General features: G+C 39.1%; 1 protein-coding gene across 1 annotated transcript in view; it reads left to right on the plus strand.

Annotated features, from left to right (window-relative positions):
• LOC103802026 (cyclic AMP-responsive element-binding protein 5-like) overlaps positions 1-6,984 on the plus strand; it is a gene marked incomplete at its 3' end in the record, with an annotated part of 65,364 nt that extends 58,380 nt beyond the window's left edge. The window contains exon 5 of the mRNA XM_009074466.1: positions 6,812-6,984. Coding sequence (XP_009072714.1) covers positions 6,812-6,984 — 173 coding nt within the window. The remainder of the gene's footprint in view (positions 1-6,811) is intronic.
• Between the last annotated feature and the right edge of the window lie 11,543 nt (positions 6,985-18,527).

Here is an 18,527-nt window from a genome sequence, read left to right on the forward strand (position 1 = left end):
ATTTTGCAAAGCTCCTGCCAGCCCCAGTACACAAGTCTGATCTATTAATTAACAGTACTTGTTCACTAAGTCTCCGAAAGACTGAAGACATTTTGAAAAAAAGATGGGGGCTACTGAAGTTCATAGATACTTTTAGAAATGTTACCTTTCTTTTGTCAAGAAATTCTAGTCACAGTGCTCAAAGTAATATTTGGGTGGCAGTTAAACTCCGGTCTGTGAGCTGCTGGTGGTCGCAAAGCTATGGTAAGTCGCCTGCAGCTGGTCTGTGGAACCATCTTGCCTTAATTACACAATTTATGATAAGAGCACAGAGTGCTCTGTGTGAAATTCAGAGGGATGACAGAGGTCTGTGATCCAAAAAATTGGAAACCAGTGGCCGAGACTGATAAGTACAGATTCAAAGCTTTATGATTTCAGTGAGAGCAATGTTTCCCTTCTTTCCCCATCTGCCTATCATTACTTGTAGTTTTTGAGTAAGGACTTTAATTTTTCATTCCATTTTTACCCCTAAGGAGATCAGCTTGATAACATTTGACTGAACAGTGGTGCCCAGGGTTCAAGGAGTCAGATATACCCATACTGCTCCTGGCCTTTCAGTCTCCAGCATGGTGTGGATAGCTGGCTGGGTCCAGTTCAGGGGGAGAGGTTGGATGTGACCTGGGGGCAGGGAAGAGTCCTTCCACATTCTGGAATATATCATGCCTGCTGGTTTTTGTAATGTGCCATTTTTATCAGGTAGCTGTTAAGTGAGCATTTGCCTTTCTTTGAAATGTTTTGAGGAATAGATCCTTTGGCATCAGTTCTGTATTTTTATGTGTCAGCCTCATTCAGTGACTTCATACCTCTCGCTAAGTTAAATGGATTTTAGTGGTCTGCAATAATATCTTCCTAGAGCTTTGTCCTTATGCTTTATGTTACTACACAGCATTTTCAAGCAGTTCCTTTCTATGTCCTTTTTTTCCTGCTTTAGTGCTTTTCCTCATTCAAGCTCTACAGATGTTACAGTTTAAAAAAAAAAAAGGAAGAAGGATTGCACTTCAGTGTCCACCACATTGACACTCTCCCATGTCTTGCATAATGGAACCTTTTCCTTTTAAAAAAAAATAAATCTACACAATAGACTTTCTTTTCCCTCTAATTCTTCAATTGCCTTAGTAAAATGGTTGATTTTTTTCTCTCTGTTTTCTTCCCTAGTTCCTCTGCTGTGTTTGCTGGCCTCGAATGAACAGCAAGCTTAGTTCTGTGCTTACAGCGATTTAGATTTTGCATGCTAGTTACAGATGAAACAGTTGTGATGGGCTGGTGTGAGGGTGTTTTCCTTCCACATTGATCTGAATAATGAGAAAATAAATGAGTTGGTGCTGTTTCTGGGCAGACTTGCTAGGTTTTGTTTTGAGATTATCTTTTTCTTCTGCCAGGAGAGAATTCATAGAGGCTCAGTAATTTTGATGGAGATTGCATATGATTAAAATAATTTTGAAGCCTGACAATATTTGCCACATTTAGTCTATAATTTTCTATACAACAATGTCTTCCAGGTTTTTGAGGCAGCAGGTTCTTTGGTTGTGTAAACAGCATGTTCAATGGGTGAGTGTGTCACTGGTGGCTTCCACTCATGTCTGCATTTATATATTGTGAAGTTATGATCTCAATAATCAGACAAGATGTTACTGTACACTTCTTAAAAGTGCACATGTAACTGCCATTTAAACATGTATCATCTTAGAATATTTGTCCTTGTTAAAATACATTAATCGAGAGGTCAGGATATATAAATTATAAAATACTGTTGTATATTTGATTTCTATCTATATCTATTTTTTAAGTTGATGCTTTTTCTCTTGAACTATGTAAAAAATATTTAAAACTTCTCTGCAGGAAAGCATAGCTAAATGATTTTTCTTTTTTTTTTTTTCAGAAAACTGAAAAAAAAGCAAGCAAAAAGTGCTTTCAGGGTTTTTTTTTTTTTAAATGAATTGGATTTTGATATCTTTTTTTTTCATGGAAAATACCTCCTGACTTGAGAATTTATATAATAGTCACAAAATACTTTTATGTACAATTGGTTATAGGGGACATCTTTATTGCTTCACAGTTTACACAGAGCAATCCTGAATAGCCTGCTGTTTGTACAAAACCTGTGTTTGCAATTTTTACTAAACCTCACAGTTAAAGAATAGTAGGAAAATAAAAGATGATTTTGGTTCAGAAACTCTACAGCTCTTGTAGTTTAAAATCACAAACTGTTTGAAATTTAGAGTATTACAATAGATTGTAAAGGATGGATCTATTGTCTTCATCCTTTACCTTCAGTCGATGGTGACATATCTCACAGGTGGTGCTGTGCAACATGGATGGGTGTTTCTCTGGAAGCACCAGGGTTTAGGGGAAATGGTGACTGCTTGGAATCATGGGGTGTATTTTGCCTGTGTCTGCAGAGCCATCATTTCTCTGCTGTGCTTGCCAACAGGGTGTGTGTTCTTGTGGAGTGATGTGTAATCCTCTCCACCAGAACATGGAAGCATGACTTCAAGAAGTTTTTAGCCTTTAGAAAAGAGAAGTGTGTTGCCTTTCTAAAGTTAAATGGTTGCACGTGGGAGAAAAATGTTTGCTTCAAAGTCTAAAGCTGAAATGGGGAATAAAGTGTAACTGGGGAGAAGTTAAGATGATGATGACCTGTTCTCTTTCCTCTTGCAGCTGGAAAGGTTGAGAATGAGCACATTGATTTAAAAGCAGTTTGTGGGTATTGCTTGTTGCTTTTTAGTTTATTTATTTGAATGTTAAATACTGATGGAGAGTATTGCATGAGCACATGGGTGAGGGAAGCATTTCTATTAAAGCTCTTCAGTGTTATAATCCTAATTTCTGCTTCAGTGGGACTGACTGGGAACTATAGTGAGGATGAAGCTTAGTCCTAAAGGACATAAATTCTTTTTCATATATAGGATCTTAATTAAGATTCACTAAATGAATCTTAAGGTCAGGGGATGTCTTTTGTGTCTCATCAGCTCCTAGCATGTGGGTGGCCTGTTCCCTGTGTGAACGCTTAGGTTTAGTTTAATAAAATAGATAATAATAATAAGCTCATATGCCCTCTTGTAATGCTGAAGCACAGTTGTGAAGATATCTCTGTGTGTGTGCTTGTGTCATACACTCTTGGAATATGGATGGTCTTGGGAATGTTAAAAGAGGAGGGAGAGCTCAGTCCATGCCATCATCTCCTGTTGACTTCTCTGAGATGAAATGCTGGGAGCTCCCCACCTAGTATCAAAAAATCTTAGCCATTGTCTTAAGAACTGGAGAATAGCAAAAAGGGCATTCCAAGAAGATATTGTTCACGGATCCCTGGTGGAAGAGTGTGCAGAGCTCCTTAAAAGTAGAGCTGGAAGCAGCTTGACAAAACAATAATTCAGCTATAAAGTGAGGGTCTCAGTTTCAGCTGAATGTTGCTGAATTCTTCCTGTTTCTCTGAGTCCAAAGTCAAGTCTGCAAGGAGCACATTAATATCCTATCCAGATTCATTCAGAATCAGATGCAGAGCTCAACACAGCAAGACCATTTTGGGAGTTCTGAAGACTCCCTGCATCACACATACAACGAGCCTAGTCTTGCTGTCCTAGTGATACAGATTCATTCTGCATGTCATGATGCATACAACTAGATCAGATAGGCTTAGTGTCAGATCTATTGTGCATTCCCTTCCTGCCATCTTTCAAAGCAGAGGTATTGTTGTTACAGTATAAACTTGCTTGAACTTCTCTGCAAATTCCCAAGCATCTCACAGACGTAAATTATTCTGATATTGCCAAATCCGTTTCTTGTGAATGTCAGAGTCATGCTGAGTTTGACATTTTGTTAGGAAATCTGAGGTTTTTACTTGGCAGTGTAGTATAAAGGTATAGTTCTTGCCCAACAACAGCGTTTGTGAATGCATTGACAGGTTTTCATTCTGGTTTTTTCCATGCATTCATCCTGCTTTCGGAAAAGATGCAGTTTATTGGAAATTGTTAAACATTTGAAACAGTGTTGCAAGTTTCTGCATGTAACTTAATAATTACTATGTCTTATGGACAAACAAAATTTTCCATACCCATCATAATTCATGCTACTTGTCCCTTAGAGAGCTCTGGAATTATCAGAGAAAATGGAAAGAGAAGGAGAAGAAGAAGGAAATACTGAATATAGGCACACAAGAATCTGATATTAAACCTCTAAGTTCAGCCCTGCCATGGTACAACAGAATCCTGTAAAAATGTGGGCAAGTGCCAGGGTACCACTTGTCTAAAGCTTGTGATGTATTTCCATCCTGGCCCTTCCCAGGCTTCATGGCACTGTGCATGTTTCCTTTAAAGATCCTCCCATGTAGCCAGTCAGTGTTCTATAGCCCTTAGAAATTTGTGGTCTGGAGCCTGTAATCTAGAGCAAGGCTTTCTGAATCCTGGGGAGTTTCACACTTGATGCTCTGGCCTTGTGCAGACAGCCCTCTCTGGAAGCAAAGCAGGCATGTGTGCTAGCAATGGCTAGGGACAGTTGTGCAGCACTGCAGAGCAAACTCATTGTGGTGGCTGATGCTTTTCTTCTTTGTTGCTCACATATGGACACAGAGGTACAAGTACTGTATGCCTGTCCTCAATTTAATATTTGCTTTATTAAACATATTACTGAAAGCAAACAGGCAATACAGAAATAACTGGAAGTATTCAGAAGCTGTGGAGACAGTATAAAGGAGAAATTAAATGAGGGTGAACTTTGAAACAAGTAAATATTACATATTGATAGGTTTCAATTGAAGCACACACAGTATAAAAGGAGAAGCTTTAGGAAGTGATGGTGTTAAAATATTTACTTGCACATGGTTAGATACCAGACCTGGTTTTGCAAAATCTTGTAATGATCAAAAGAGTTGGTGCAGGTTTGAATCCTGAGCTACATATATATATATATTTAAATATATACATATATATATATATATACACACACACACATATATATATTTAAACCGAACAGGTTTTTCATCAGGAAGCAGTAATCTGTTGAAGAAGTGACATTTTGATAGCAATGTGGTCGATGAGCAAGAACTCCTTTTGGAAAAGATTCCATATATCTAAGGTTATTGCCTGATGGTTGTGACATAGTACTGTGCTATGAAAAATTACAGTTAAGGTCCTTGGTCTGGCTTCCTCTTGCAATTCATGCTCCTTAAGTGAATACTTAAGCAAATAAGGAGATGCTGGACCTGATTCATACTTTGTAAATTATTTACTGGAAGTAGAAGTCAGAGCTGGGTCTTCTTCACTCCAGGTGAATTGTCTAACCGTGTGACTGTAGGCAGCACCTTTGCCTCTTTGTGTGTTAATGAAGACGTGAACAACACCTATAAAAGAAACAGGGAGATCTCTGTGTCCATGCTATCCTGGGAAATCACATGAAAGACATAAAATTGGGAGATAGGGGATGACAGCTAAGGCCTTCAGTGTAGGTCCTCTAATTACTTGCTCTCCTTTGCCATGAGGAATATCATCTGAAGGGTTTATTCTTAGTTTGGTTCAGAATACAATCTTTCTTTTAGGTCTGGGATTCAACATATTTTTTGTCTTCCGTCTTTCGCATTTGATTAGAGCTCTGAGTTTCCTTTCTCACCAGCTTTATCTATCAATATTTTGTGGGGGTTTTGTGTGTTTCCTAGACAAATTAGCTCATAGATTGGAATTCTGAATGAAATCTAAATTTGTTATTCTTTTTTTTAAATCCTGAGTATCATAGTGGTCAGGAAGAACCTTTGTGTGAATCTTGGTGGCAGTGTGCATATAAAGGTTTTTTTTTTTCCCCCTTTTCCTCGTCGTAGCATGAAGAGACAATGCAAAGTTTCTTTTCCTCTTGCTGCTAACAATCCACACGTTGATGCCTGATAGGAAAAATCAAGGTTACCATATTTTCCATATGTATACACTGTGGGTTATCTCTGGCTTGAGAGTTTTGTTTGTTTTTAAACGTGGGCCAAGTCAAACCCTGCGGTTTAGCAGCAGTGTGCATTGTGTGTACAGGCATAACAGGAGAGAAGTCTTATTCCATGGTTCCTTCCTTAGTAGTATCCTGGTCTCTTGTGGCTTGTTTGCTCAGTGGATATGAGTTATCTGTGAACTTTGTTTTAAGAACATCTTAAGAGCTCCAAGTTACCTGAAGCAAAGGTTATGTATGTGCAAATACAGTGCTATTATGCTAAGCCTCTGGGATATTATTGCTTTACAAAATATATGGAGGCTAATAGAAATGGCTGTTGCATGATGTACCCTGTACTGCTTGTTACTTTGGGACTGTAAAACTTGATTTGCTTGTCAGTCTAAGGAGACCTAGTACACAGCAAACAACCCATGCAGTGAATCAAGGTGTCCTGCTCTCACCACAGAAGTAATTTTCAAACAAAATATACATGTGTTTAGTTAGGAGAATATGTGCTAAATATCCCCATTATAAATCACAAGACAGAATTACAGAAGAGTGATTAGTCAACTTGTGGGTATTTTTCCATTTATATTGCCCTGTGAAAGTAAATAGTTATTTTTCATTTCTTTGTCATTTTTGGTTATAACAAGATTCATTGACTTGGCATTTACAAGGAAGCAGCTATTTTTCATTTCTTTGTCATTGTTGGTTATAACAAGATCCATTGACTTGGCATTTACAAGGAAGCAGCAGCTTTCACGTTGTTTATACTTTAAGATTTCTAATTGCATTCCTATAGAACAGAAAACCAAGATAAGACATTTATTTCATTTTCTTCCACCAGCTCTCATTTCCCTTCTTTTCACAGAATATCTCCATGCATAACACAGTTGGAGGAGCAATGGCAGGACCTGGATCTCACCAGCTGGCAAACACAAGGATGCCAAACCACGACACCAGCGTTGTGATTCAACAAGCCATGCCATCTCCACAGTCCAGTTCTGTCATTACACAAGCACCTTCCACAAATAGACAGATTGGGTGAGTCCATTTCCATGTTCTCATTTCTCCAGTTCTCTGGCTCCAGCAGCTGCATGTAGGACCAGATGTCTTCATGGTTCTTAAAGTTCAGCTGCATGCAGTACCAGATGTTGTTCTTGTGGTTTTTGAGGTTGCAGAGTCTGCTCTTGACCCTGCCAGCATGCAGCAAGGACCTCTGCAACATGTGTTGCAGACTATGGGGGAATGCCCAGGTTACTACATCTACTCCAGACCTGGCACTCTGGCTCAAAAAGGGTACTTGTCTGGAAGTCCTGCTTTCTCCATCCAGTTTTTTTGTTTTCATCTTCTTACATTCAGAATTCATGCTGGTTGTATAACTGCTGTGGGAAACAGGAATTCTGTGTGTTCTGTGGGATTGGGCTGTTTCCTACAAATTCTGTTAAATTGAAGAATGCTAGAAGATAAAAAGACCAGCAAGATAAATGGAGGTTGGCACAGTGATCTCTGTGAACAGTTGCTTAATCTGTGATGATGGATCCATATTTATTACCATAAATTGACAGTATGGATACTTATTGTATTGGCTTGAATGCCAATTGTGTGCTTATGTTTGGAGATCTGTGTGAACAAAAACATGTGTGTTTTGTACACTTGGTTACTTCCAGCACGTATGAGGTCCTTCTAAGTCACAATAACTTTATTTTAATTACACAGAAACTGCCCAGATGATTTGAGGGTACAGTTTTTCATCACACAACTCTGAGAATTTGGGGGGCTTTATGCATGAAAACATATGGATAAAAAGATACATGAGTGCACTAAGAAAGAAGCAGAAGTCTGGATTCATTATCTGTCATTTGTAATTTGGACACATCCATTATACGATAAGTGCAGAAGCAGTCTCTGTCCCCAGTCATTGTCTAAATAATTGATGAACAACTTGCAGTCTCTCCAGAGTACAACTGAAAAATGAAATCCTGGGATTGAAAACTCAAAATCCAGTTATTCTTGAGTTTTCTTTCAAGATTCCTGGTGGCCAGGGGAAGATATAGGCCACGGGATCAATATTTCCCAGTGCCATGGTAGCAGGGATGCCCCTTGGCACTGACCTCTACGGAGGGGTTACCCAGCCATGCACAGAGCACAGATTCCATCTGCTGCCCCAGTTTTGTGCTCCTGTCCAAGCTCCTCTATTTTCCTTTTTACTACCATTTCAGGAATTGTTTCTTAACATGTAAATCTGATAGGATGGGTCAGGTAAACATGTATGATAGAAGCACCTTTGTATATGTTACATATTGACAAAACACAGTGTTCACTGAGATTTCATGTGCAATACTGTTTGTCTACGAATCCACAGAAGTTGTCTTATATATGTCCCACTCTGTTCAAAGACAGGGGGCTGGGAGTGAGTGAGGGAGGAAGAAACGGTTTCTTTTTCAGTTTTAGAAGAAAAACAACTAATGCTATTATTTGCATTAAGGATGATTAAGCTCTTGTTCAAATGTGGCTTAATAGGTCTAGTGGTAATTATGATCCTAATTAAAACAAAAAAAAAACCCCAAGCAACTTTTAGTACTCAGTGGTGAGATGTCTTACATGGGACTGTACTTGGCTTCCAAACAATTGTTTCTATATAATGAGAAAAAAACTGCATGTGGTTTTGCAAGACCCTGTCAGTCAGGTTTTAGGTTTGTGTTGGTTCTGGGCCATGGTGATTAGAATCTCCAAAGTTGGAGGAGTTGAGGATAAAAAGGCCTTTTCCTAGTCAGTGGTGTGTCTCATTTGGGAAACTTTGTCATGACATATCTTAATTCTTCCCTGTGACTGAATCACACAAATGTTTCCTAAGTCTGAGTCTAAAGCTGTTTTATTGGGAGGCAATTGTCAGCATTTTAGTCTCTGTGTGAGTTGGTGTGTGAATGAGACTTATGGTGTGACCTCCAGCATACCCTGTTCCTCATTCTTCCCTTTTCCTAGGAGGTTTTGTTCTTTGTTCATGGTGTGTCCTAGGAGATAACTGCTGCATTTTCAACTTCATCTACTTGCCAAAGTGTTGAGCATCCTTGTTTGTCTTCTTTTCCTTCAGTCTTTCCCCTGTGGTGTCTGTTTTATTTATTCAAAGAATGTATCTTGTCATTTCCATTTATCTTCATCTTATCCTTCTAAATGTGCTAAGAATTATATCCTAGACTCATTCGTGAGGAATACAAACTGGACAATGGTTTTAGTATTAGACAACTGAAGAAAAATCTGGATGGATTCAGAAAATACTTGAGTTCTTCAAAGTTTGGTGGTTTTGATTTGGCCTTACAAAGCTGAGATGGTTCAGCTGTTTAACAAGTCAAAATTCTGAGGTGCTCAAATCAGTGGTTTTTAATTGTGTTCCCCTTTTTTAGAATCATCTGAAACTGCCCTGAAGGATAGTTGAGTCCTTACCATGAAGAATTGTGCCAGGGAATATGCCTTTTAATGAGCAATAAAACCAGCAGAGAGCAACTGGGTAAAACTCTCATTGAGTCCTGTAAGAGCAGGATCAAGCCCTAAAGGTTATATAGAACCATCTTGTAGCAATATTCTGATTTTTATCGCAACCACAAATATTTTAGTGTCAGACTATGGCCAAGCCACCTGCAAATGTTTATGATGGCCTTACTCCAATGAAAACAGGGAACAGCAATGAAAGTCTTCATTTAGCCCCTGTTTGTAGGTTGTGCTCTAGTAACAGGGAATGGGACCCACCTGTGCCCGCACACAGCTCATTTCATGGTGAGGAGTGGGTGAGTTCACAGCAGCTGACATTCCCCAGGGATGTAATTTTCCCCTACTTTCTCCTCTCCCTCCCTCCTTCTCTCTCTCCCTCTCTCCATCTTCTTTTTCCTACCCCCTACTCTGGGGTCTTGCAGATAAAATGAGATATTGACACAAGGCATGGGAAAACATGACAGAATGAGCATTGTTGGGCAAGTCTTACTGGCACAGTGTATATACACACATTGTTTCAGGTATTAAGCTTCAGCTACTACTGAACAGGCATCCAGCCAGATTAATCAGAAAAAGGGAAGAGCATGAAGGCTATTAACTTAAAAAATAAGACAGGGTGCAGTCCCATTTTCCTCCCACCGTGTTCCTTTCATTGAGAACAAACAGCAACATTAGCACTACAGCAAACTGGCAGGTTGGTGTAAAGGTCCCAGATAGTATTTATGTGGTGAGGCAGTCTCTAACCTCCTTTCCATCCCTTCTCCCTCCCTCTCTAAGCCTTCAGCATGTGGGAGGAATGCTGTAACTAGTAACTACTTGTGCTGATGAAAAATCAGTTGAGGAACACTTAGCAGTGAAGGGTGTTTTTGGTTGATTAATAGAACATCATTTGGAGATAAGATACATGGAGGAAAAGCAGTAAGGCATATGGAGGAAGGGGAGAAAATTTGATATAAGACATATATTTGTCAAAGGTATAGAAAGGCAGATAAGCTGAATCAGCCCAAGATATGGGACTCTGAACTAGGCTGCACAATAGCAGAGCTTGTCTTCTTTTTGAAAATAACTCAATTTTTTTCCCAGTGACTGAGCATACAGCAATGAATGTGAAAATTCTGGTCAGACAAATTGGTGACAACTCAGTTCACTGGTTGCTTTGTTGGAATACATCTTTTGCTGGGAAAGATGTGGTTTCAGACTACCAAATACTGTAGTAGCTGCCAACTTACAGCTCAGCATTCCTGGAGAAGGTAATCTGCTGCTGTTTTTCAAGCTAGTAGTGGACATACCTAGTAATTATTCCAGCTTCAAACTCACTGCTACAGCTCTGCAGCTGATAGAGAACATGGGAAGATTGAGGGTTGTCACAGATCCAGCAAGTTGTTAACATTGTACTAAACGGAGGGGGTGAGTCCAGTTTCATTGAACTTGTGGTCCAAAGTGGACATAGAGCACTAACCATGTGATGTAGATTATCTGTTCTCAAAGGGTTGTAGAGCCTTTTAATTGAGCTAAGATGGTATTCTGGCACAGCATCAAAAGGGAAAAATTGCAACCACATTTGATGAAATGCAAGCAGGTAGGAGAAGGCAACAAAAGGGGTTTGGAAGATGACTCTGATGCCTTGATGTACCAAATGTCATGGTACCACTGGGAGAACAGCCTTTCAGTCCCCACATGCAGCATTCATTTTAACACCTCTGCATTGCCTTCCTGTTCTTTCTTCTCTCTCATGATGCCATATGTCTCTTTCTGGTTCCAGTTTATCATCTTTTCTTGGGGTTGAATGCTTTTCAAACAGAGGGGCATGGGAAATGGAGTATTCTTGACACAATGAAGAACAAACTTATTGTGACTGGCCTTGGCAATTTGGAAAATGAAAAAAACCCCTTCTCATTCTTAATCTTAAACACCTCAGTCGTAATCTGAGTGACCTGAGATGGCAGGACAGACCATCTCTGCGGCAAACACAGGAGTTATACCATAGTGCAAGCTGAGACTTCAACTGCTGGTTGAGTTCTCAGAGCATCCTACTATCATCTTTATAGCTTGAGGAAACAGAAAAGACTCCTATAAGAGACAATCATGGGCATAAATCCTTCCATAATGAAGCTGGTTCTGGAAGGCACTTGGAATAGGTTGTTGTCTGAGAAGGGTCTTTGTGCACACCAGGGAAAATCTCTCTTTAAGCTCCTAGTTAGTTGGAGGAGTGTGTGGCATCAAAGAGGCATGGAATGATATGCTTTTATTAAATTCAAAGACTAGTTTCTTTTCCAGGAAATCTGTGATAAAATCCTCTGTTCCAACTTATGTATTTTAATTGAAGTACCACAGTATGTTGTGATATTAGAAATGTGAAGTGAGAGATGAAGTACCAAATGAGCACTGAGTCACCTATCAAGTCTGTTCCATAGCCTTGGTTGTATAGGATGTAACATCAGTTAGACCACTGGAAGGGGAGGAAAAGGGGAGAGTTGGGAAGAGCGAGCATCTGACTGTAGTTTTGTCCAAATTTTTTTTCTATCTTTGTACTGAAAGTTGGTCTTTAATCACTGTTTAATGCTCCTGCTTCTTTCTTCTATATATGCTGACATGTTTTCTGTAGTCCCTTATACTACACTGACCTCGGCCAACTTTAACATGGAATCCCATCATGTGTGCAGCAGTCACAAGTCTCTGGAGAGCTCAGGTGAATTACTTGGGAAATTGTTACAAGTAAGCCATTCACAGAAACAAGTTGTCTCATAAGCTTACACCTAGTAGAGAGGGTGATTAGGGAGAAAATGTGATAGATCCTCTCAAACTGTTCATCCTTTTTAGCTATCTGCTACCCAGGTCCACAAACTGACCTGCAGACCAAACTGTGCAGCTCTGTGTGTGATGTTTAGAAGCTCTTTCTGCTCCCCAGTCTCCTCTGTTGCTGTTTTCCTCATGTTGAGGAGCTGCTGACTCAATCTCTCCTGACACTGCTGAGTCAGGAAGAAAAAGAGCAAACAGCACCAGTGTGTGTGTCAGGCACAGCACAAAGGGGTGATTGTTCATGACATCTCTCTTCTATCCCCAGCCATGTACTCCCCTGCTTTTTTGCTGTAAGGTCTAGGGAGGGGCTGCAAAGTACTGACTTATATCAAGGTGACTTTTAGGGGACTGAAAGGAGGGTCATTAGCCAGGTAATCAATGGTCTGTCAACCAGGAATGGAGAGTTTAGTGTGCTTCTTATCTGACTTGAAGTCAACCTTTATCCTGAAAGTTATGCGCTTGTTATACATGTTATTAAGTTTATTAATGAACATAGTATTTTACACTTCATACTTTCCACTTGACAGAAGTCCTAAGCTTGTTAGAAATGTTGCTATCTCACAGTGAGAACACCAAAAAAACCTGTCAGGGATATTGTGTGACTTGCTGGGCACTGACTCTTATTAGGATTGTTGTCTTGTTATGAAGAGAAAACAGCCCTCTCAGTCTCCTGATGCCTGTTTGAGATAGGCAGTGAAACCACACTCAAGCCCAGTCTCATACAAGTGGTTTCTAAGAAATGGATAATGATGTTTCCATCCTGAAAAGCTTGTCCCACCCAAGAACTATAGGAAACCACAGTCAGAATAGTGTACTGCACCCATAACTGTATCTGAACAGAAATACTGAGATTTCATAGGCATTGGTTGGCTCTCACATCAGAGAAAGTCATAAATAGGACTTCAATATGATATACAGAACTTGGAGAATTCAGCACTGATTGCTTAATTTTAGTGGTTGGTGTCTCTTACATACCTCCTGTATATATATATATAATACACACTGTATAAATCGTCTTTAAAGGTGTCATCGAAATTTATAGTCAGAGCTTCTGATTTATATGACTCTTTGAACTAAAACAGATGTAAAATCATTTTTTGGATGGCAGGAGATCTCAGAGTTGCAGTAGGTTTTGATATGACAGACCAAGCTTTCCTAGACCAGAAAAAGATCATTAGAGCTCTGCACAGCTGAATTGCATAGCTCTGCTCTTCATCACAGGTTTGCACTTAACATGCCCCATGCACAATTCCAGTATGTGTTTTATCCAAGTGTCAGCCTGTTTGACAGGTAAGTAAGCCGCAGTAAAACACTAGCTCAAACAATATAGACTTTGTTTGGTATAAGGCCTTTTTTTAAAATTTCATTTAAGAAAGTAATTTGCAGGTTCCAGAGAAATAGCAAGCTTTGGGATGCTGCCTTACACTGTGTCAGTTCAGAGAAGGGCTTAAATGTTTACAGGGGGTGGCACAATGGCTATAATGAGTGAGTAGAAAATGAAGACCTTTATGTGCAAAGAACTCTGATAAAAGTTTAGTTACTCACTAAGAAGTTATGTTTGTATCTGTTTCAATAAGGGAATTGGCAACGATACACTGAACAGACACCACCTTGGTTTTGCATGGTTTATCTTGCCAGTGGGTTTTTTAAAAAATATTTTCAAAGGGGTATAAAAACATACTATACGTTAATAAAGTGCTAATGTTTTGGGTTGGGTTTGTTGTTTTTTTTAAACTGGTACCTGGCTGAAAACCAATTACAATAGTTCAGAGAAAAACGTCTGGGGAGAAAACACAGGAATTATAGACTATGTGTAAAGTGTATGGATCCTATTTTACCACCTGTAAAAGTAGACCTCCTTATTAACTGATGAGTTGAGTTTTCAAAATCAGTGGTCCAGTATAGTCCCATGTAAAGCTTATATATTTTTCTATTTATACTTATGGACAGGCCAAATATGCATTTGAAAAAACCCCACAACAACAAACCAAAAAACCCACAAAACCCCCACAATTTAAATCAAAGGCATAGATAAATCTAAGATTACAACATTGCCAAAGTGACTTCTTATAAAAAATTAAATGATGCTTGATTTAGAAGGAAAAAATAATGTAAATAAATCTGTCATTTTGGAGATCTTTTAACAAAGTTCCACATAGTAAATCATAAGTTTAAATTCTCTTAGCAATGTTTAGTCAAAAACTGCTGAATTGAACAAGGAACTGCTGGCTAGACAGAACCTGCAGGTAGAATGAGAGTGTAGGAGGAATGTTACTTGGAAGAAGGAACAAATTAGAGAGCATGTTTTAGAAACATTTGCTGCTATGAGCATCTGTATTCTGCCAACAGAGACGTTTATTCTGAGCTCACATAAATGAAGTGGAATTTTGCCAGTAAAAGAAGGGGTTGTGTTACTCCAGTCGTAGGATCCAGGTCCTAATTGGTTTATGAAATGAAGGGGGCAATCTTTGAGCTATTACCAGCTTCCTCTGTTGCAAGCGAAGTGAATCGCAGCTGTTCTGATAGGGTCCATAAAACTTGGCGAGGTAATAAAATGTTTGCAGTGAGCGATTCTCGAAATGAGTGAAATCCAAATCCCTAGCTTATTTGACAGTATTAAGAGAATTGAATGTACTTCCTGGGGAAATCAGAATATTATGTTACTTTTATCTAGTTCTTTAACTATAGCATCCAGGCTCACCAGTACTATAAATGTAAGGGCTCAAAGTAACATTCTTACTTCTTTTTTAACCGTATAAACTGAAACACGGTGTGTACATATATATATATATGTGATATGGGAAAAAGTTGTACTTGTTATTCATTTTCTAACCTTTCTTGCTGGTGTCTTTATACCTTTCTGGCTCCCCATTACTTGCTCTTTTTTTTTTTTTTTTAGATTTTAAAAAAAGGCATGGTTAGCATCAAATGATCTTACACAGAAATACTTCTGGTGCTCCTAGTCCCATGATTTCTTTAATGAAAATATTAGCTTTTGATCTGCATAGGTTTTCTTCAAGTAACTTAAAATTCTCTAGACCTGGTTAGAAGTCAGATATGTAAATTCTAACTTCCTAGCAGAACAGTTATTCTGAACTATTTGTTCAGTTCATGGCAGTTTTGAGAGTAATTATGTACATTTAATACATAAATGATCTCTGACGTGGGTTCAGGTACAAGCTAACATTTTTGGTATCATTGCATACATTGAAGAATTCACAATTTTCCTTGAAGACCATTCAGTGTTCTTTTTGAGTTCTGTTGTTCTTCTCAGCATTGCCAGCATTAAACATTTCTATTTAGGGCTTGGATGTCTTTATACTTCTTTTGTTTTTCCTTTTTTTTCCCCCCACCCTGTTATACAAATGTCTGTGATTTCCCAGGCAAAGGACAGGATGATCCCACCTTTGATAGTAAGATGTCCCGAAAAGAGTACAAATAGAGAGCATAATGAGAAGTTTCTTAAGGAGTAATAGGTTGGGTTTCCAGGTCAGTTGAATCTCAGCTGTCTGAGCTCACAGCTCACTCTGCTGCAAGCATCCACTTCCACACCTGTAGTTGGGCATTTATACAACATATCTTTGAAGCTTCTGCTTTTTTATTAGTCCTTGTATGGCAGATGTTGCTTGTCATATCTTAGGTAGGCTACTGCCTTTGGTGTCTAGAGAGTGACCATGCCACTGCACTTCAGCTGCAAGGTATAGCCTGAAGGTGCCTCTGATCCTTCAAGCACTTTGGAAGCAAGTGGTAGCTACAGCTGAATATGTCCCTGGCTTGTAACATGCAGTAGGGTTGTCCTACATGCTGCATTGAAAGATGTGTAAGAGATGCACAGATCTGAATGGTGATGCTCTCCTGGAGTATCTGGGCAGAGCTGCATTCAGAAAGATTTCCTGACATACTCATGAGTAAAGCTTGTGTTCTCACCAAGTGCTTTTGTGCTGTTATTGGAAACTGTCCCTGGAGAGATGAACTGCTGACTTAATGTGCCTGAAGGAATCTCTCTTTGGATATGCTGGACTTCATTAATTCATTATTGCTATGAATTGTTGATATAACTTGTTGGAGCAACAGATGTAAATGAATGTAATGAAAGTGGGCAAAAGACAACAGTAGTTTAAACATTCAAACAAGAAGGTCTGTAAACTCAACAGTTATGAGTGACATTATGGATGACTGATTCTGGTTGAAATACAGCTACAATAATTGAAGACATAAACTGGAACTGATAACCAAAGGAGACCAGGTTTGATCTGATTATTTATTATTTCTCTCAAGTTGTGCTCGCTTCAAGTGGTTTTGTTTGTCTGAGGTTACATGGCACAGGTAGTAAACTAAGTCCAGGCTGAAGATATGTAGTCAGTCGATTATACAGCCAGAGCCAGTTAATACATACACCAAATGGAAGAGTCATGTGGAAAACTTTACTTCCTTACAATTAATTTCCTTTTTAGTCTGTTTTAATTTCTTCTTTCTCTGCAGTTCATTCCAGGCCTACAGAGGAAAGAGTCCTAGAGTGTTGTTGAATTGTTTCTGATCTGTGGGGAAATAAAATAGGAAGCAAAATAATATTTCTACTGTGAAGTAGCAAAGAAAGTTGGAAGAAAGCAGTCAGTGAGTTCCCTTTGTGCCATAATAAATGGATGTGGAGGAAGATATGGATTCTGGGCTCCATGACAGGGAAGAAAATCCATGCTTGCTTCCAAATTTTCCCCTGGCCTCTATATAGTTCTATTGTTCCAATAAGAAATTTGTGACTCAGAGGATTTATTCAAAATCTATATAAAACAGAATAGGCAAAGTTCATTCCAGAAGCCATCAAGTTAAACTATATTTTTCTGTGGGGAAAGCTGGGGTTCCTTCCAGTCTGGTCTTTTTCTGTACACAGCCTAGTAGCATGGAGCTTTTTTTTTTTCACATTAATGCAACATCAAGGGTTGTGGGGCCCTAACTCTTGGAAAGCAGATGCTAGAAACAATATTGGACCCAAGCAGAACCCATAAATGCAGAGGGAAGCAAAAACCTGTATATGAAAGAAAACGGGGGTTGAGAACAAAAGCACAAAACCGTATTTCAAGCCTCAAGGGGAAAAAATCAATTTTTGTCTTGGAGAAAGCATCTTTGGAAATGTTCAGTTTTCCTTGTGACCGAGTTGGGAAGCTGTAAGATGCGTCCTTGTTGATGGTGTAAATGATTCCAAGACAAAAATACTATTCCATGTTGACAATAAAACCCCACCACTGAGGTATACATTTCCTTCTTACTCCTCCTGCTTGCCCATTAGGCAAACAGAAAAATAGAGACACTCCTGCCATGTTTACAGGCCCTGCCTTGTTATTTGCATGATGGACAGAGAGCTAAGAGCTGTATTGCCAACACTGCTTATTGGAAAAACCTGGAAGTAATTAAGGGACCTCATTTGTTATCGCACATATGTTCACCAGTGGAAATTACTTGGGAGAACAGTTCTACTGGTACAGAACAGTGCTCAGTAATAGAACCATAGAAAAATGACAAAGGCAACAACAGCTTTGAGGAGCAGGATGTAAAATATTAACTTTAAAAATTTGCTGCCTTGGCTTTGCGAGTTTTTTTTTTGTGAGTGTGTGTCTTCGAGTGGGGAAAGGAGAATGTAATTCGCCTGAACTAGATGATGACTTGTAATGTTTTTACTTGTTACTGATTTACTTACTTAAAAGAAACTTGTGAATTGTCGTGGAAGTATCAGTTGAGTAACGTTCAATATTGGGCTATGCTATTTTATTACTGGGCCTGCTGAGTGTCCCTTTCTTTGGTGAGTTCTTCCAAGAGCTATAGGCACTGTGAATCTTTTTCATGCTGCTTTTTCAAAATCAAGGTTGTGCATTGCAAAACCAAGAAAACCAGCTACCCAGGCAAAAGGACTTTTAGTATTTCAGCATTTCTACCTATATTTCTCTTGAGCTGTCTGCTTAATTCCAGATCTGCTCCCACAGGCTGATACAGGTCTTTGTTTACAAGCCAGGTCACAGAATATGAGTATACCTCTTGTACAGTGCCTTCCTTGTTGTTGCTGAGATATGATGTGATTTTCGGGATGGGAAGCAGCAGTACTATTGTTTCACTCAAGCAAGGCATATGGCACAACACGGTGCAACAGAGAGGAGAGCTGAGAGAATGATGAGTCATTAAGGCAACACAGTGTATTTTCAAAATAAAAAACCCCTGAAATCAGCTGAAGAGCAATATATCAAGATTTCAGGCTTTGCTGGAATTTCTGTTTGCAGTTGCTTCTCCGTCATGTTGTGTGTTGGGTGCAT

The sequence above is a fragment of the Acanthisitta chloris genome, unplaced genomic scaffold (assembly GCF_000695815.1).
Source record: "Acanthisitta chloris isolate BGI_N310 unplaced genomic scaffold, ASM69581v1 scaffold5085, whole genome shotgun sequence".
Classification (NCBI taxonomy): Eukaryota; Metazoa; Chordata; class Aves; order Passeriformes; family Acanthisittidae; genus Acanthisitta; species Acanthisitta chloris.